Source organism: Heteronotia binoei, chromosome 8 (genome assembly GCF_032191835.1).
Source record: "Heteronotia binoei isolate CCM8104 ecotype False Entrance Well chromosome 8, APGP_CSIRO_Hbin_v1, whole genome shotgun sequence".
In the NCBI taxonomy this organism is placed as follows: domain Eukaryota; kingdom Metazoa; phylum Chordata; class Lepidosauria; order Squamata; family Gekkonidae; genus Heteronotia; species Heteronotia binoei.
Window position 1 is genome coordinate 85721126 of NC_083230.1, and position 15766 is coordinate 85736891.

Here is a 15766-nt window from a genome sequence, read left to right on the forward strand (position 1 = left end):
TAAAATAAATACATTAATTAATTTGAAGTACAGTAAAAATCAAGACAGTGCAATTTCCAGTTGTGCCACTCCATTTCTTACGAAGCCAGTTTAGAGGCTCTCTAGGAAAGGCAGGTCTTCAAACACCCACCGCAGGTGGCTGTTTTCAGCTTCTTAGGGAGAGAGTTCCCAGATTGGGCGGCAACCCCTGGGAGACAACACCTTCCCTCTGCTAAGGCTGGTTCCTGAAGGAAGGCTTTCTGGTAGGGGTACCAACCTCCAGGTGGGGTCTGGAGTCCTCCTGGAATTACAGCTGATTTCCAGATGACAGAGATCAGTTCCTCAGCAGAAAATGTTTCATTTGGAGGGTGGACTTATACTTCCAAGTCCCCTTCATCTTCTCTTTAACTCTTAACAGCTTGTTAATACAAAATGTTCCTATGTTTTCATGTTCTGCCTCAGGCTGTATGGCTGTAGTCGTCAGGAACCCGTGGTAGAAGTGCTTTCTTCAGGACCTGTCATGTCTGTGGTCTGGAAGAAGGGGATGTACAGCTACGATGATCCTTTCATACTCTTAGCCCAGGCTGTGCCCTTTAAAGGTAAGAAAAGATCACAGTGACAGAACGACTAAAGCAGATGAGGGCATGGGTATGTAGAGATGGCACAAAGAGAGCATTTATCTAGCTATTAGCTCCCCTTGCAAATCATTGTATTTATTTTTACAGTCTGTTTTCAGCTACCAGTATTATAGCTGAGATTTCACAAACTGATGTTTAGCGCAGTGCAGCAAGGTTACACATGCTATGGGAATTCACTCTTCTCTGGAAGATAACACTAAGATAGGGACAGCCATTCAATACGAAGACAGGATATCTGGTTACCTTACACTAAATCAATGGGCAAGATGAGAGTGACTTTCAATCCTGTGCGTGTTCAGGGCTTTGCATTTCACGTACTGTTCTGTCATCGCAGCAGGTATTATCTTTCCAAACTGGCATAAGGATACATATTTGCTGAAAGGAGAATAAATGGACTTCGGGCCATTCCTTCATTACTTAGTGGTTTGCTTTATTTCTGTTCGCCAGAAGAGAACACTGCTTCCTTTTTGGCTGTACTGATAAGGAAGGTTGCCAGCTTTTAAGTGGGTCCCTTTAACTGTCCCTGTAATATCAGTTTGATCTGCAGCACATAGCAGGGAATGATGTTATGCTATGAAAAGCTTCAGCTGCCCATTTCCATGCATTAAATTGTAGTTAAAGGGACAGGACATTTTTCTTTTGGCTCTATTGCAGGGGTGGCCAACAGTAGCTCTCCAGATGTTTTTTGCCTACCATCAAACCCAGCCAGCATGGCTGATGGCTGAAGCTGATGGGAGTTGTAGGCAAAAAACATCTGGAGAGCTACTGTTGGCCACCCCTGCTCTATTGGAAGGAAGGCTCTCCATACCTCCTGCTTGCTGAACTGGGATGCAAAGCTGGGAAATGAGGGTGCTGAAACAACAACCTTGCTTCTGTATAAGTTTAAGAACATAAGAGAAGCCATGTTGGATGAGGCCAATGGCCCATCCAGTGCAACACTCTGTGTCACAAAGTGGCCAAAAAATTATATATATTGTGTGTGTGTGTGTATATATATATATATATATATATATATATATATACACACACACACACACACACACACACTGTGGCTAATAGCCACTGATGGACCTCTGCTCCATATTTTTATCTAACCCCCTCTTGAAGCTGTCTATGCTTGTAGCCACCACTACCTCCTGTGGCAGTGAATTCCACATGTTAATCACCCTTTGGGTGAAGAAGTACTTCCTTTTATCTGTTTTTACCTGACTGCTCAGCAATTTCATTGAATGCCCACGAGTTCTTGTACTGTGAGAAAGGGAGAAAAAAACTTCTTTCTCTACTTTCTCCATCCCATGCATAATCTTGTAAACCTCTATCATGTCACCCCACAGTCGACGTTTCTCCAAGCTAAAGAGCCCTAAGCATTTTAACCTTTCTTCATAGGGAAAGTATTCCAACCCTTTAATTATTCTAGTTGCCCTTTTCTGCACTTTTTCCAATGCTGTAATATCCTGTTTGAGGTGCGGTGACCAGAATTGCACACAGTGGGCATTTTCGCACTGACCTTAATCGGCAGCGACGCCCCTCTTCACCGCGCAGGATCTGCGCGGATTTCGCACCAATTGAGCGGAGCACCCGGAAGAGCCACAAAGTCCCGCGGCTTTTGTGGCGCAAATGGAAACCACCAAAAACCAGTTTCCGTTTGCGCTGCAAAAGCCGCGGGACTTTGCAGCTCTTCCGGGTGCTCCGCGGCAATTGGTGCGAAATCTGCGCAGATCCTGCGCGGTGAAGAGGGGCGTCACTGCCGATTAAGGTCAGTGCGAAAATGCCCAGTATTTCAAATGAGACCGCACCATCAATTTATACAGGGGCATTATGATACTGGCTGATTTGTTCTCAATTCCCTTCCTAATAATTCCCAGCATGGCGTTGGCCTTTGCACACTGTCTTGATATTTTCAGTGAGTTATCTACCACGACCCCAAGATCTCTCTCTTGGTCAGTCTCTGCCAGTTCATACCCCATCAACTTGTATTTGTAGCTGGGATTCTTGGCCCCAATGTGCATTACTTTGCACTTGGCCACATTAAACCTCATCTGCCACGTTGACGCCCACTCACCCAGCCTCAACAGATCCCTTTGGAATGCCTCACAATCCTCTCTGGTTCTCACCACCCTGAACAATTTCGTGTAATCTGCAAACGTGGCCACTTCACTGCTCACTCCCAACTCTAAATCATTTATGAACAAGTTAAAGAGCATGGGACCCAGTACTGAATTGACTGAATTGACTGTCAAGGGAAAGCTGTTCCTTGAGCTTCACAAAGGGTGTTTTCGCACTCACCTTCAGCCGGCGCCGCGACCCTCTTGACGACGGAGGATCTGTGCTGATTTCCCACACGAAGCGCTGGAGCAACCAGAAGAGCCGCCAATTTCCGGCGCGAAGCCCGCTCAAGCGTTTTCCTGCTTCCTGGCGATTTACGTTTGAGCGGGCTTCGCGCCGGAAATTGGCGGCTCTTCTGGTTGCTCCAGCGCTTCGTGTGGGAAATCAGCACAGATCCTCCGTCGTCAAGAGGGTCGCGGCGCCGGCTGAAGGTGAGTGCGAAAACACCCAAAGAGAAACACACCAGTCTGCTTTTCAGCTGAAGGTTTGCTCCCGATGACAAACATTGGTAGAAAAAAACCTTCCTACATTCTGCAGGGCCTGTAAGACCGAATTGTTTTGACAGGCCTTCGATGCCTAAACTGAGAGAGAGCTGCCACCTGACATCAGCTAGAGTTCCCAGTGACCAACCCTCTGAAAAGCAGAACTGCCAACATAGTAATGGTATAGCACCGTGGAATAGTTTTTAAATTTTAATTGTATTAATGTTTTATAGATTTTATTGACTTATTGTTTTAAATCATGTAAACGACTGTTGAAAGCCGCCCTAAGTCCGCTTGTGGAGAAGGAGGGATAAAAGTCTAATGTAAATAAATAAATAAACACCCTGGATTCTGCCCAACGTAGGACACGGAGGGTGTTGCCTAAAGTGAAATTTTCACACCGCATCCTTAGAAGCTTCCTCTGGCTGTGAATCAGGAGAATAAACAAGCAACATGTTTTCTGCAGTTCATCTGGCGTGAGAACATTTCTCTCTTTTCAGCCTGCCAGACGAATCTGATGCTGCGGGAAAGCCTGGAAATTCAAGGGAACATCAAGACTCCCTGCTACCCCAGTTACTATCCGCCCAACACGCAGTGCACTTGGCACATGATGGTGAGATCTCCTTGTCCCTTTTCCACACAAAAATAGGCTGTGTGTGTACTTTAAAACATAGTACTGTACCAAGGAAATCATCATTTCATGGACAATCTACATTATACACTTTTTAAAAGGTTCCTGTGTTTCCTTAGCACTTTCCTTGGCATATGAAGGTGCCTTACATGGAGAGTCAGACTGTTTGTCCCTCGTGTCCTGAAAGGTCCATTCTGGCTATTCAGGGTCTTCCCATACCTGCCCCAGAGATCAGCTGCAGACTGCTGGAGACTGAACTCAGGGTCTTCTGTAACACAGGTGCTTTTGAACTGTGGATCCTCTCCTTTTTAGACCTGCTAGACAAATGTCCAAGAAAACCTGGTGTTGTCTGGAGCAGCGCCTGACAACCACTGGCTTGGACTGTGTCTCTATATTCAGACCTTGCAATACATCAAACTGCGATCAGGCACAGACGGAGCTTGTTCCTGCATGCTCCCCTCGCTCTTCCCCTTCCTTCTACCTGGGTGAACTGGAGCTTGTTTCCCCTAGCTCCAAAGTGGAAGCCCAATTTGTGGGAAAGAATACAAACTGTAGTTCACTCAGGCACCTCTGTTCTTTAGACAACACAGCAAGCTTGACTCACGGCTTCCCAGAAACCTTCACTTGTGTTTCATGGAGTGAAGAAAGTGTGCAAGCATGTGAACATGTTGTCTGAACGGTGCCACACATGAACTTTCCACCTCTCCTTTATGAGTTCCTCTTATGTCTCTGTGTTGTCACTGGGCTGAATGGGGAATACTCCTCTTGGGCACTGTGATGTCTACTCCAGTCTTGGACATTTCCATTTCTGCAGGTTCCATCTTTGGAATATGGAGTTGTCCTTTGGTTTGATGCTTACACTCTCAGCAGACAGAGAAGTGATCATCCATGTACACAAGGACAGTGGACCATCCAGAACAGAAGGTATACAGATATCACTTTGGCATGCATGCTTAACGGTCCTTTAGTGAAATGGCCTTCTTCACGTACAATCCAGTTCATATCTTGGTGGGATGGAATTCTCTCTCAGGCTTCTGTATTTCTTTTATGTTTATTAACCGTCCTTCAAGAAGGCAGCTGCTAGGAAATGGTCTCTCCATCTGCTCCTACTGCGTCATCTCCTGGGTGTTTTCCTTTCTGACTCTGTTCTTTTAAGGGCTGCATGGCAGACAGACATTCAAGAGATACAGCTTGCCCTTTCCTTGTCCAAAGAAATCTGCATTGGTTGGATTTCTGCCAGCAGTGCTGCTTTTTAGAGGCATCAGGCTACTGTTGGGAGAAAAGGGGGCATCCTTGATTGCATGATAACCTGGAAAAAGGAGGTGCAACTAACTGAAAGCTTTTGGTCTTCCCTTCGTATGTTTTTTTTTTTTAAAAAACCAAGCCAAGCGGTGCAGTCTTATGTAGAGTTTCTAAGGTTACTGAAATCATTGGGTTGCATCCAGATTGGCAATTTTCACAAATTTACCCTCCCCATTGCAGACCCCCAGCCCAGCCCTTCCTTCAAATTCCTTATCTCCAAAGAGAAGCATTTTGTGAAGATCAGTGAGCTGCAATGGGAAGAGGAGGCAGGAAAGTTCCCTCCTGACCTGTGTTCCCTCTAAGCTGAGTTAGTTTGAGCTAGCTCACAGTTTTTTAGGCTCCGGAAAAATGGCCTTGGAACAAACCGATCTATGCAGTAGCTCACAACTTTAATGCCAGGAGCTCATGAAGTAGAATTTTTGCTCACTAGACTCCACAGCTTAGAGGGAGCATAGTAAGTCCTACCAGTGGAAAATTTCATATAGATCCAACCCAGTGTGTTTAAACCAACTCTGCACAGGACAATGCTGGAAATCCCTTTACATGTGATTCTGTCCTGAGAGAGATCCAAACTGGTGCCCAGTTTTGCTGCCAGAAGCCCTGGGTTCAGTCCTGTTCCTTTGCCATAGATACCCTCCCAATACAAGAAGGCTTTTCCTCCTCTTTCAGGGCAAGGCTACACTACAAGTTTCAGCTCCTGTTTTTCAGATTGAAAGTCCATGCTATGCAGGAGATCCATGACCAGAAGATTAAAAGCCACAACTGATACGATGCTGGAAGTTTCATATCCCCATCTTTCAAACTAAAAAAGTAGCAGGGTCCCAGTTCAGATCAGGGGGAGGGGGGGCAGGGTTGGGTGCAATCTGTTTTCATGACCTGAACTGGCCCCATAGAGCTGCTGTAAGGAGAAAGCACACTGGCACTCTCTATGCTGTCTGTGTGTCTGCCCCAGTGAGGTATGTATGCTAGATTGGCAGGGTCCATTTCAGGTCACCAAAATGGTGCAAGGAGGGAAGTTTAAATCCTGTATGCCTGCTGTTTTCAAAAACTGCCTTGGAGCTCCAAACATGGAACTCCAGGCATCCTGTCAAGTTTCGCACTTAGCCTCAAAAAGCACTGGGGGGGGGGGGGGTAGCTTCATAACACAGCTGTTGAGAGGAGTGGCATTGAGCTAGGAGAGAGGGAGGGAGATAGTGCCAGTGGTGTAGTGGTTAAAGCATAGCTAAGATCCAGGTTCAAATCTCTAGACTGCTGTGGAAGCTCACTGGGCCACACACAGTGTACTGGTGTAGTGGTTAAGAGCAGCAGCCTCTAATCTGGAGAACCAGGTTTGATTCCCAGTCTTCCACAGGCACAATACAGGTAACTTATTTGTTTTTGCTTATCCTAAAACAGCCTGGGGTGGCAGCTGTGATTTTATTTATGTGTACATTTTCTTCCCAGCCCCTGTCCAGGGAACTCAGATTGCTGCACATTGTCCTCCTCTCCTCTATTTCACCATCATAGCAACTCTGTGAGGAAGGTTACACAGCGTATGTGATCCAGTGAGCTTCCATAGCAGTCTAGAGATCTGAACCTGAATCTCCCAGATCTTAGCAGTTCTTTAACCACTGCATCACTGGCACTATCCCCCTTCCTCCCTCCCTAGCTCAGTGCCTCTCCTCTCAACAGCTGTGCTTTGAAGCTAAACAGACCACCCAGGAGTCTAATAAAACCTGTGGCAGCGGATGAGCTTTTGTGAGTCTGAAGTGAGCAATGGCTCACGAAAGCTCATCCCCTGCCACAAATTTTGTTAGTCTTATAATAATAATAATAATAACAACAACAACAACAACAACTTTATTTTTATATCCCGCCCTCCCCCGCCAAGGCTTTAAGGTGTTGCTTGGATTCTTGCTCTTTTTTGCTCCTACAGACAGATTAACATGGCTGCCCATCTTGATCTATATCCAGGAGTCTGTGCATCATCTACAGCATCACACATAGTTTAGCCGTTAACCTCACTTTTACACAACCTGTACATCTTCAGTGTCGCAAAATGTTAGATTGTAGTACAGTCGCTCTGTTGTGTATGTGAACTAAAGTATGGATATCAACGGTGTTCCTGCCTGGCTTATTGGAGCCTGAAGGACTGAGCTTGGGGATTCGGGAACAATGGGCAGTAGGATCCAAGTCGCAGCTGCCCTGCTCCAATCACGGGCCCCCTGCTGGTTTGAATGATCCAATGGCATGCTTGCACAGGATCCCTGAGTTGCATATAGTTGGCCCAGTTCTGCAGTCTTAGAGTACAGCCTTATACTATGCTGTACTGAAATAGAGCTATGATCACTACCACCTCACCTCTTCCTTGCGTTAAAACCACTCTATTATACACTTCTTAAAGACCAGCAAGATTTCCAAGGTACAAGCTTCTGAGAGACAAAGCTCCCTTCTGGGTCAGGGCCAGGGGGCTTTGACTTTCAGAAGCTTATACCTTGGGAATCTTGCTGGTCTTTAAGGTGCTGCAGAACCGGAACCTAGCCTTTCTACTAAAGACCTACACAGCTACCAACCTGAAACAATCTTCATTATTATTACTATTATTATTTATTGGATTTATATCCTGCCCTCCCCGCCAAAGCAGGCTTAGGGCATGTTGAAGAAGAATAGTAGGTGTTTATATCTGTGGCGCAGCATGGTAAACTGCAGTACTGCAGTCCAAGCTCTGCTCAGGACCTGAGTTCAAACCCAGTGGAAATTGGGTTCAGGTAGCTGGCTCAAGGTTGATTCAATTTTCCATCTTTCTGAGGTCGGTAAAATGAGTACCCAGCTTGCTTAGGGGTAAAGTGTAGATGGATGGGAAAGGCAATGGCAAACCACCCCCTAAAAAGTCTGTTATGAAAACGTCCTGATGTGACGTCACCCCATGGGTTGGTGATGACCTGGTGCTTGCACAGGGGACTACTTCTACCTTAAGGAGTCTCAAAGCAGGCACTTTGTGTGGAGGGCTCAGAGAGTTCTTCGAGAACTGTCACTGGCCCAAGTCTGTCCAGCAGGCTTCACATGGAGGAGGGGGGAATCAATCCCAGTTCTTCAGGTTAGAGTCCGTTGCTCTTATCCACTATTCCCATGCATCTTGAAGGCAAAAACCACTGAAAGCCTCAGGTATTTGTCCTACTTTTGTTTTAAAAACTAGGCTGTGCGGCCTGCGGAGTTTGCAAGCCTATGCTGAAAGGATTCCTGTAGTGTCCAGTGCTGGCATCACCATCAACTTTACCTCTCAGATCACCCTTACTGGGCCTGGAGTGCAGGCTGCTTACAGCCTATACAATCAATCAGACCGTGAGTACTACCTCCTCAAAAATGCAATTCAGCTCAGTTCTGTGAAATATTACAGAGCAGTTAAATCACACCCTGTTGTTACGAGTTTGGCTGTCGATTAGTATGAATCAGGGGCCTGTTGCCGTGGTTGCACCTGACAGACTAATGGGTAGTATGGGACTGAAAAGAACATTAATATTCCTTAATGATGAAGGACGCCTTCTTTAATGGCCTGGAAAGCTCTTTTCCTTATGTTAGGAATGTGACTTTACTGAGAGCTACTGGGAGAGGCTGAGAAACTCTCTGCAGCAAGTTAGACTCAAGGAACAGCAAGTGTGGAAAAACTGTGGGTTCAGCTGGGCTGGAAACAACTGGGAGAGCCATGGGGTGGGGGGCTGCTCTGTTGCTTTGAGAATCAGTTGTAAGATCGGTAGCTTTACCACCTGTATTTATTTGCTTTCATTTTTTCTCTGGTTATATATTTGTAAATACAACATATATTCCATAGAGTTGTACGACTCCAGTGCTCTCTCATCTGACTAAACTGTATAGTGCTACCCCTATGCCAGGGGTCACCAATGTATTATATAATCAGAGCTGCATTTGAGACATGAAAAAATGCTCCTTCCAATGCATACTCAGACACACCAGCATGTTATCAAGTTTATTCTGTTCCAGAAACAGAGCATGGGCTAAGAAAAGCACTAGCTATCAGCTAAGCAGCACAAAGAAAAATCCAATGAAATAAATGCTTTTTAAAAAAGTCTTTAGCAGACCTTTCTGCAAAGCCCTCCTGGGCCTTCTAAGAGATTCTTGAACCATTCTGCAGCAGCTGGCAAGCTACTGGCAGCTCATCATAAACCTGTTGGAGATCCTTGCCACAGCTTTTCCACTACTTGGAACAGGGAGAGTGGTTAACCTAGGTGGGAGGTTTTGCTATTTGGTCATGACCAAATGTTTGAGGAGGTTAGAGTCTTTTTATCCACATTTGGCATGCTGATTCAGCACTTGTAAATTCTGATATTTACAAGACAGATATAAGCAGTATTGATTCTTTGACCAATAGCTTGTCCAATAGAGGCAGGCTCAGCCATGATCAGTATAGGGACATGACTGCTACCTAGTCACTGAGGTCCCCAAGAATAACAGGTACCTCTGTTTGAGGTACAACCAGGTTTAGTCTGCCATTGCTGGGGAACTTGAAGGCTGGAAGAGCTCTCTGTATCAACTAAAGTAGATCGAGGGTCCACTTCCTAGATTATATATTTAAGGTCTATACCTACAAATGTAAAGTATGGTTTTGACTATGTACTGTAATGGTTATATAATCATCCCTGCCAGTGCATGGTGCTGTTGCAAATTTAAGTGTTTGGAGTGGGTTCTGTATTGTTTCTAGTTGTTATTCCATATTCTGGAAGAGTTGACTGCTAACCAGTTGTAAAATCTGTGCTGGAGATAAGGTTACCAACTCTGGGTTTGGAAATTCCCAAAGGTTTGGTGGTGGTACTGGGAGTGGCAATATAGTTTGGGAAAGGGCAGGAGTGTAGCAAGGATATGATATCATACAGCCCACCCTCCAAAGCTGTCGTTTTCTCCAGGGGATTCTGGGAGATCTTCAGGCCCTACCTGGAGATTAGCTACCCCACTCAGAAACTTTTTAAAATTAAAGTTGGTCCCTTAAACCAGGGGTCCCCAGCCCCCGGGCTGCGGACCAGTACCGGTCTGTGGCCTGTTAGCAACTGGGCCATGAGTTGTATAATTATTTTGTTATATATTACAATGTAATAATAATAATAATGAGACGACATTGGATTTATATCCTGCCCTCCACTCTGAATCTCAGAGTGGCTCACAATCTCCTTTATCTTTTTTCCCCACAACAAACACCCTGTGAGGTGGGTGGGGCTGAGAGAGCTCACCCAGAAACTGCCCTTTCAAGGACAACTCTGCAAGAGCTATGGCTGACCCAAGGACATTCCAGCAGTTGCAAGTGGAGGAGTGGGGTATAAAACCCGGTTCTCCCAATAAGAGTCCGTGCACTTAACCATAACAACAAAATAAAGTGCACAATTGTATCCTCCCGAAACCATCCCGCCCCCCCCCCCAGGTCCGTGGAAAAATTGTCTTCCATAAAACCGGTCCCTGGTGCCAAAAAGGTTGGGGACCACTGCCTTAAACCAGTGTGTCATGGAACACCATCCAGGAGCTCTTGGGAAGTACACACTCAGTGGCCAACCAAAGTTTGTTAGTATTGTGAAATGGCACTAAGAGTAAAACTATAGATTGGAGTCCCCTTGTCCACAACTGGATCCCCCATGGTAGTTTCAAAAGTCTCAGTGAGAAAGGTGGGCTATAAATGAAGTAAATTTAAAAATATATATCTCATGGCATTCTGTGTAGTATAGCCAGAAGATCTGAGGATTGTCTGGCTGTCTGAAGCTCTAACTCTTAATTGGGCTTAAAGCATAGAGTTTGCCCCAAAACCAGAGTGTGTCTTATGTGACATCCCTGATGTAACGACATCACTTCCAGTTGATGGGGATGTTGCATGGCGACATCCCTGTTTAGGGGATGGGTTTCTCCCACTGGCCAGCTGGTCCACAGCCCCCAAAACTAGGGGATCCTCCATTGGGATTAGGGAGCTAGCAACCCTAACACCAAGCTCGCTCTCTGAAGTAAATAAATAAAGTGGCATCAGAGGAGCCAGAATGAGTCTTGATACAGTGCATTTGTGACTCTAGGATAAGAACAATAGACTGTGAATTATTATTTCCAGGGGAAATCTAGCCTTCTTGGGGTTCACTTGCAGGTACTGAACACACAGCAATGTAAACACTCCAACTTGGGTCTGCTAGAAAGCTTCTTCAAAACTAAAGCTAGTTATGTGTCAAACCTGCTCAAGACCCGTTTAACTAAGTGTAAACGTTAAATTACATCAATGCAGTTTATCATAGTTAACATATATTGGTCATCACCACACTCTTCAAATGTATTTTAGGCAGAAAGGTCTTAATTCCTCAACACAAAAGGCAAAAGTTTGCCAGTTTGATATTGTCATGCAATGCAGGTGTATTTTGGAAAGGCTGTGAGTCCAACTTTCATTCTCATGCCTCCACATTTTATAATGGATGTGCTTGCTGTGCAAATGGAACTTGAGTAAACGACTCTAAATATATATACGATGCAGCTATAATGCCTTCCAATTATTGCACTGATTTTTGATTTAGCAAACTCCCTCTCTCTCTTTCACTTTAAAGCATGCCCTGGGGAAGCCCTTTGTTCTGTGAATGGCTTATGTGTCCCAGCTTGTGATGGGATCAAAGACTGCCCCAATGGACTTGATGAAAGAAATTGCAGTAAGTGACCTCTTGCTGGGTTGGATCTAGCAATGTGCAAGCAGAAATATAAATGGGCTGGGCTCAGTTCTGCCACTGCATGATCTTCATCTAACCCTTTCCTCCTTATATGTTATAGTGCTGAAAAATGTGTTGCACAAGATCTTGCAAAAGCAGAAACACAAATGGTGGTTATAGTACCTTTGACTTAGTACAAGTTGCTAGTGCAGTATTCTTCCAATTCCTGCTTGCTCAAGAGCTTTTGTGCAAGTGGAAATTTTGTACTGAATCAACACATTATTTCCATTATTTCCTCATAACACTTTGATTGCCTTCACTAGCAAATGATTCAGTTTATCTTTGGACGGAAGTTTTGGCCTGCTAGACTCAGGAATAAACCCTAGAAGAGAGAGAAGAACTTAGGAGAGGCTGTCTCAGAGCATACCATTCCCACGTCTCAGGTTCAAGACCTGGCTTCTCCAATTAAAATAGACATTCGGAGCAGGTGCTGGGGAAGAGATGTCTGAGATGTTGGAGAACCACTACTGGTGAGAGGATACTACTTAGCCAGGTAGTCCAGTGGTCTGGCTTTGTATATGATAGCTTCAGATGTTGTACATATAATTTGAAGAAGACCATCTGCTCCATTCAGGAAATGGTACTTGCTGTTTGCTGCATCTTCAATCTGTAACTAGCAGAATATTGTATTTTTTCTCCTATTAAACTGAAATGAAGGAACTTGGACTCAGTGATCCTGGCTTGTGCAAGGCCACTCTGTGTGTCTGAGAGTGTTGTTTTTTTTATATGGGTGGGTTAGCTTCTGATCCCATCCTCTGCCCAATAGCAAACTAGGTGAGTTGACCACTACACATGCTTTAAATTGATCCATGCAGTGCTGGCAAGACCCACCCACTAGATCAAAATCTTTTCTTTCATTGCTTCGAGGACTGCTTCCATCTGTATCATACAGCCTGCTGGTTGTGATTGTTTTCTCCTGCTTTCTCTGCCCCCACCTGAAGAGGTGATGTTCTGAGTCTAGCTGCTGCTGGAACAGGCTTTCGGTGTCAGGTGGCAGTGCCTACCAAAGTGCCAATAGAAACAGGGTCAGAGGGAGTTTCAGAAGCTCCGTGTCACCAACAGTTCAGGAATCAGGTTTACCAAGGATCAGTCAAGTCAGTGTTGACAAGCTGAGTGTCTAATGAAAACGTTGCATCCATGCCCACAAGCTCCAATCATGAGACTTTATAGCCACTGACCAAAATGGCAATGCACACAGCTAGCTTCTCAATGAAGCTCCTGTGACAACTCATCCTCACTGCCAGCAGGCAGCTGGTACTAAGCCAAGAGGCAAGCACTCCAACACCCAGCTTGTAAGTTTTTTCTGAGCTTTCTCCTGTGTCATTCCAAGGGTGCCAGTGACTCTGGAGAAAGGTTGCTGGCCTTTGGCTCCCAAGTCAAGAGGACTGAGATGACTCAGCAGCAACACACAGCTGCAAGTCAGGGTACGCCTGAACCTCATTCCCCTGCAGATCAGCTTTTGTTGGCTGCAGGCTGGCTACAGAGGGTCCCTCCTCCTCTGAAAAGTCCTCACTGTCACTGAGCCCTAGCTGGTTCACAACAGGTAAAATGGCAACCAGAGATGGGGCTTTTTTTAGTGGTGGCACCTCATTTTTGAATGCCCTCCCCCTCAAGTCTTACCTGGCACCGTTAGACTCCAGGCCAAAACATTTCTCTTCAACCAAGCCTTTAACAAAAGGGTTTCAACTTTTAAAGCTTTTTGTTATTGTTTTGGTCCTAGCTTGAGGACTTTTAAATCAATATTATTTTAAATTGTTCTGTTTTGGGGGCTTTCGTTGACATATTTTCATTTGACTTGCTTTTGTTTCATTAACTTGTTTTTATTGACCCATTTTTATTGTCTTCATTAGTTTTGTTTGTTATTTTAGTTCTCAGTTGCCTCAAGCAGGACTGGAAAGGCAGCACACACATTTTCTCAATAAATAAAAAAAATCCAGAAGCTGCCATATGTGAAAATATCCGTTCTTATATTCTCTTGAATGCAGCATGATACCTTTTGATTTAAAAAAAAAAAACCTGAGGCATCATTTGTGATTATTATTTTAAGAATGGTCAGGCTCATGGTGCAAAGGTGTAATTCTCAACTAGGGTTGCCAAGTCCAATTCAAGAAATACCAGGAGTCTTTGGGGGTGGAGCCAGGAGACATTGGGGTGGAGCCAGGAGCAAGGATGTGACAAGCATAATTGAACTACAAAGGGAGTTCTGGCCATCACATTTAAAGGGACCGCATACCTTTTAAATGCCTTCCTTCCATAATGAAGGATAGGGGCACCTTCTTTTGGGGCTCATAGAATTGGACCCCCTGGTCCAATCTTTTTGAAATTTGGGGGGTATTTTGGGAAGAGGGGCACTGGATGCTATACTGAAAATTTGGTGCCTCTACCTCAAACCGCCCCCCCCTCCGAGCCCCAGATATCCACAGATCAATTCATTATTTTCTATAGGAATAAGTCTCCATAGGGAATAATAGAGTTTCCAGCAGACATTTCCCTCCCCTCCCCCGTCTTTCTGATGACCCTGAAGTGGGGGGAGGGCCTCCAAACTGGGAAATCCCCTGTCCCCACCTGAGGATTGGCAACCCTATTCTCAACAAGGGCTCCTAGTTCAGACTATTTAGTGCCTGTTAGTCTAGTGCACAGAAGCTCTCCATGGGCTCACACAGTGGTCCTTAAAGAATGCATGGTATTCTACCCAGAGCTTTCTTTTTAGCAGGAATAAAGTTCCGGCTGGCTTGGTGTCAGGGGGTGTGGCCTAATATGCAAATAAGTTCCTGCTGGGCTTTTTCTACAAAGAAAATCCCTGATTGTACCACTGCTGCCTGTGGTCCAGAGATGACATGGGTTTGCCTCTTAACATATAACCATGTGTGATAAAAGTGACCTCTCTCTAAGCAAGTTGCCCCAAATTTTTCCATCCAGGACTTTTTTTTGTAGCAGGAACTCCTTTGCATATTAGGCTACTACACCCCCCTGATGTAGCCAATCCTCCAAGAGCTTACAGGGCTCTTCTTCAATATCAATATCACACCTTTATTGGCATAACAGAACTCTTCTTACAGGGCCTACTGTAAGCTCTTGGAGATTTGGCTACATCAGGGGTGTGTGGTCTAATATGCAAAGGAGTTTCTGCTACAAAAAAAGCCCTGTTATGATTCATTGTCAGAAAACTCTGATTTTCCCTTTGTTCCCTTTCTCAGGTACTCCTCTCTTTTTGTGTTTCAGTATGCCCTGCAAAATTCCAGTGTCATGAGGACAGTACATGCCTAGAATTTTCCCGGGTCTGTGATAAGCATCTGGACTGTATCAATGGGAGTGATGAGGAACAATGCAATGAAGGTACGTGGTAGCTACTAAGTTTATGCCATTTGCATTAAAGCTGTGTGGGGGGGTGTCAGAGTCAGTGAAGCATTCCTCAGAATGTACTGCCTTGCATTCAGGGGTTGTTTTGTAGAAAAATAGGTGGTGGAGTTCATTAGCATCACTCATTAGCATATGCTGCCGTCCCCAACCAAAAGCAACCCAATGCAAGAAATGGGAGCCCTGGGCAAGCGAGGCCTGCTTGGGCTGGCTGGAGATCCAGCCAGCCCAAGCAGGCCTTGTTTGCCTGGGGCTCGCCAGTCAGAAGGCCAGCAAGCCACCTGCTGCCCAAAATCACATAAGAAGTGGAGAAAGGGTGGTGCGGGATTCTCCAGGGGTTAATGAGGGCTGCTGAGGGCGTGGCAAAGCCCCTGCTGTCTGGCTGGCTGCCCACTCTCCTAATCCAGGGATTGTTATGCAGCTGCACCTACTATTCAATGGATAAGAGAGGTGGGGAGGAAGGTTCAGGAGCTGTGCTCCTGTGAGCGCCTCCTGCTGAATCTGAGGCCTGCTTGCATTCAACATAGGCTGCAGAATACATTCTTCTGAGTCTGCTAA

The 15766-nt window shown here is 45.3% G+C and overlaps 1 protein-coding gene across 2 annotated transcripts in view; it reads left to right on the forward strand.

The window, feature by feature from the left end:
• The window catches only part of TMPRSS6 (transmembrane serine protease 6), a 49326-nt gene that overhangs the window by 18347 nt on the left and 15213 nt on the right, over positions 1–15766 (forward strand). For both annotated transcript variants that reach the window (XM_060245506.1, XM_060245505.1), the window contains exons 8-13: positions 442–578; positions 3706–3818; positions 4651–4760; positions 8314–8459; positions 11696–11794; positions 15074–15187. In XM_060245506.1, coding sequence (XP_060101489.1) covers positions 442–578; positions 3706–3818; positions 4651–4760; positions 8314–8459; positions 11696–11794; positions 15074–15187 — 719 coding nt within the window. The remainder of the gene's footprint in view (positions 1–441; positions 579–3705; positions 3819–4650; positions 4761–8313; positions 8460–11695; positions 11795–15073; positions 15188–15766) is intronic.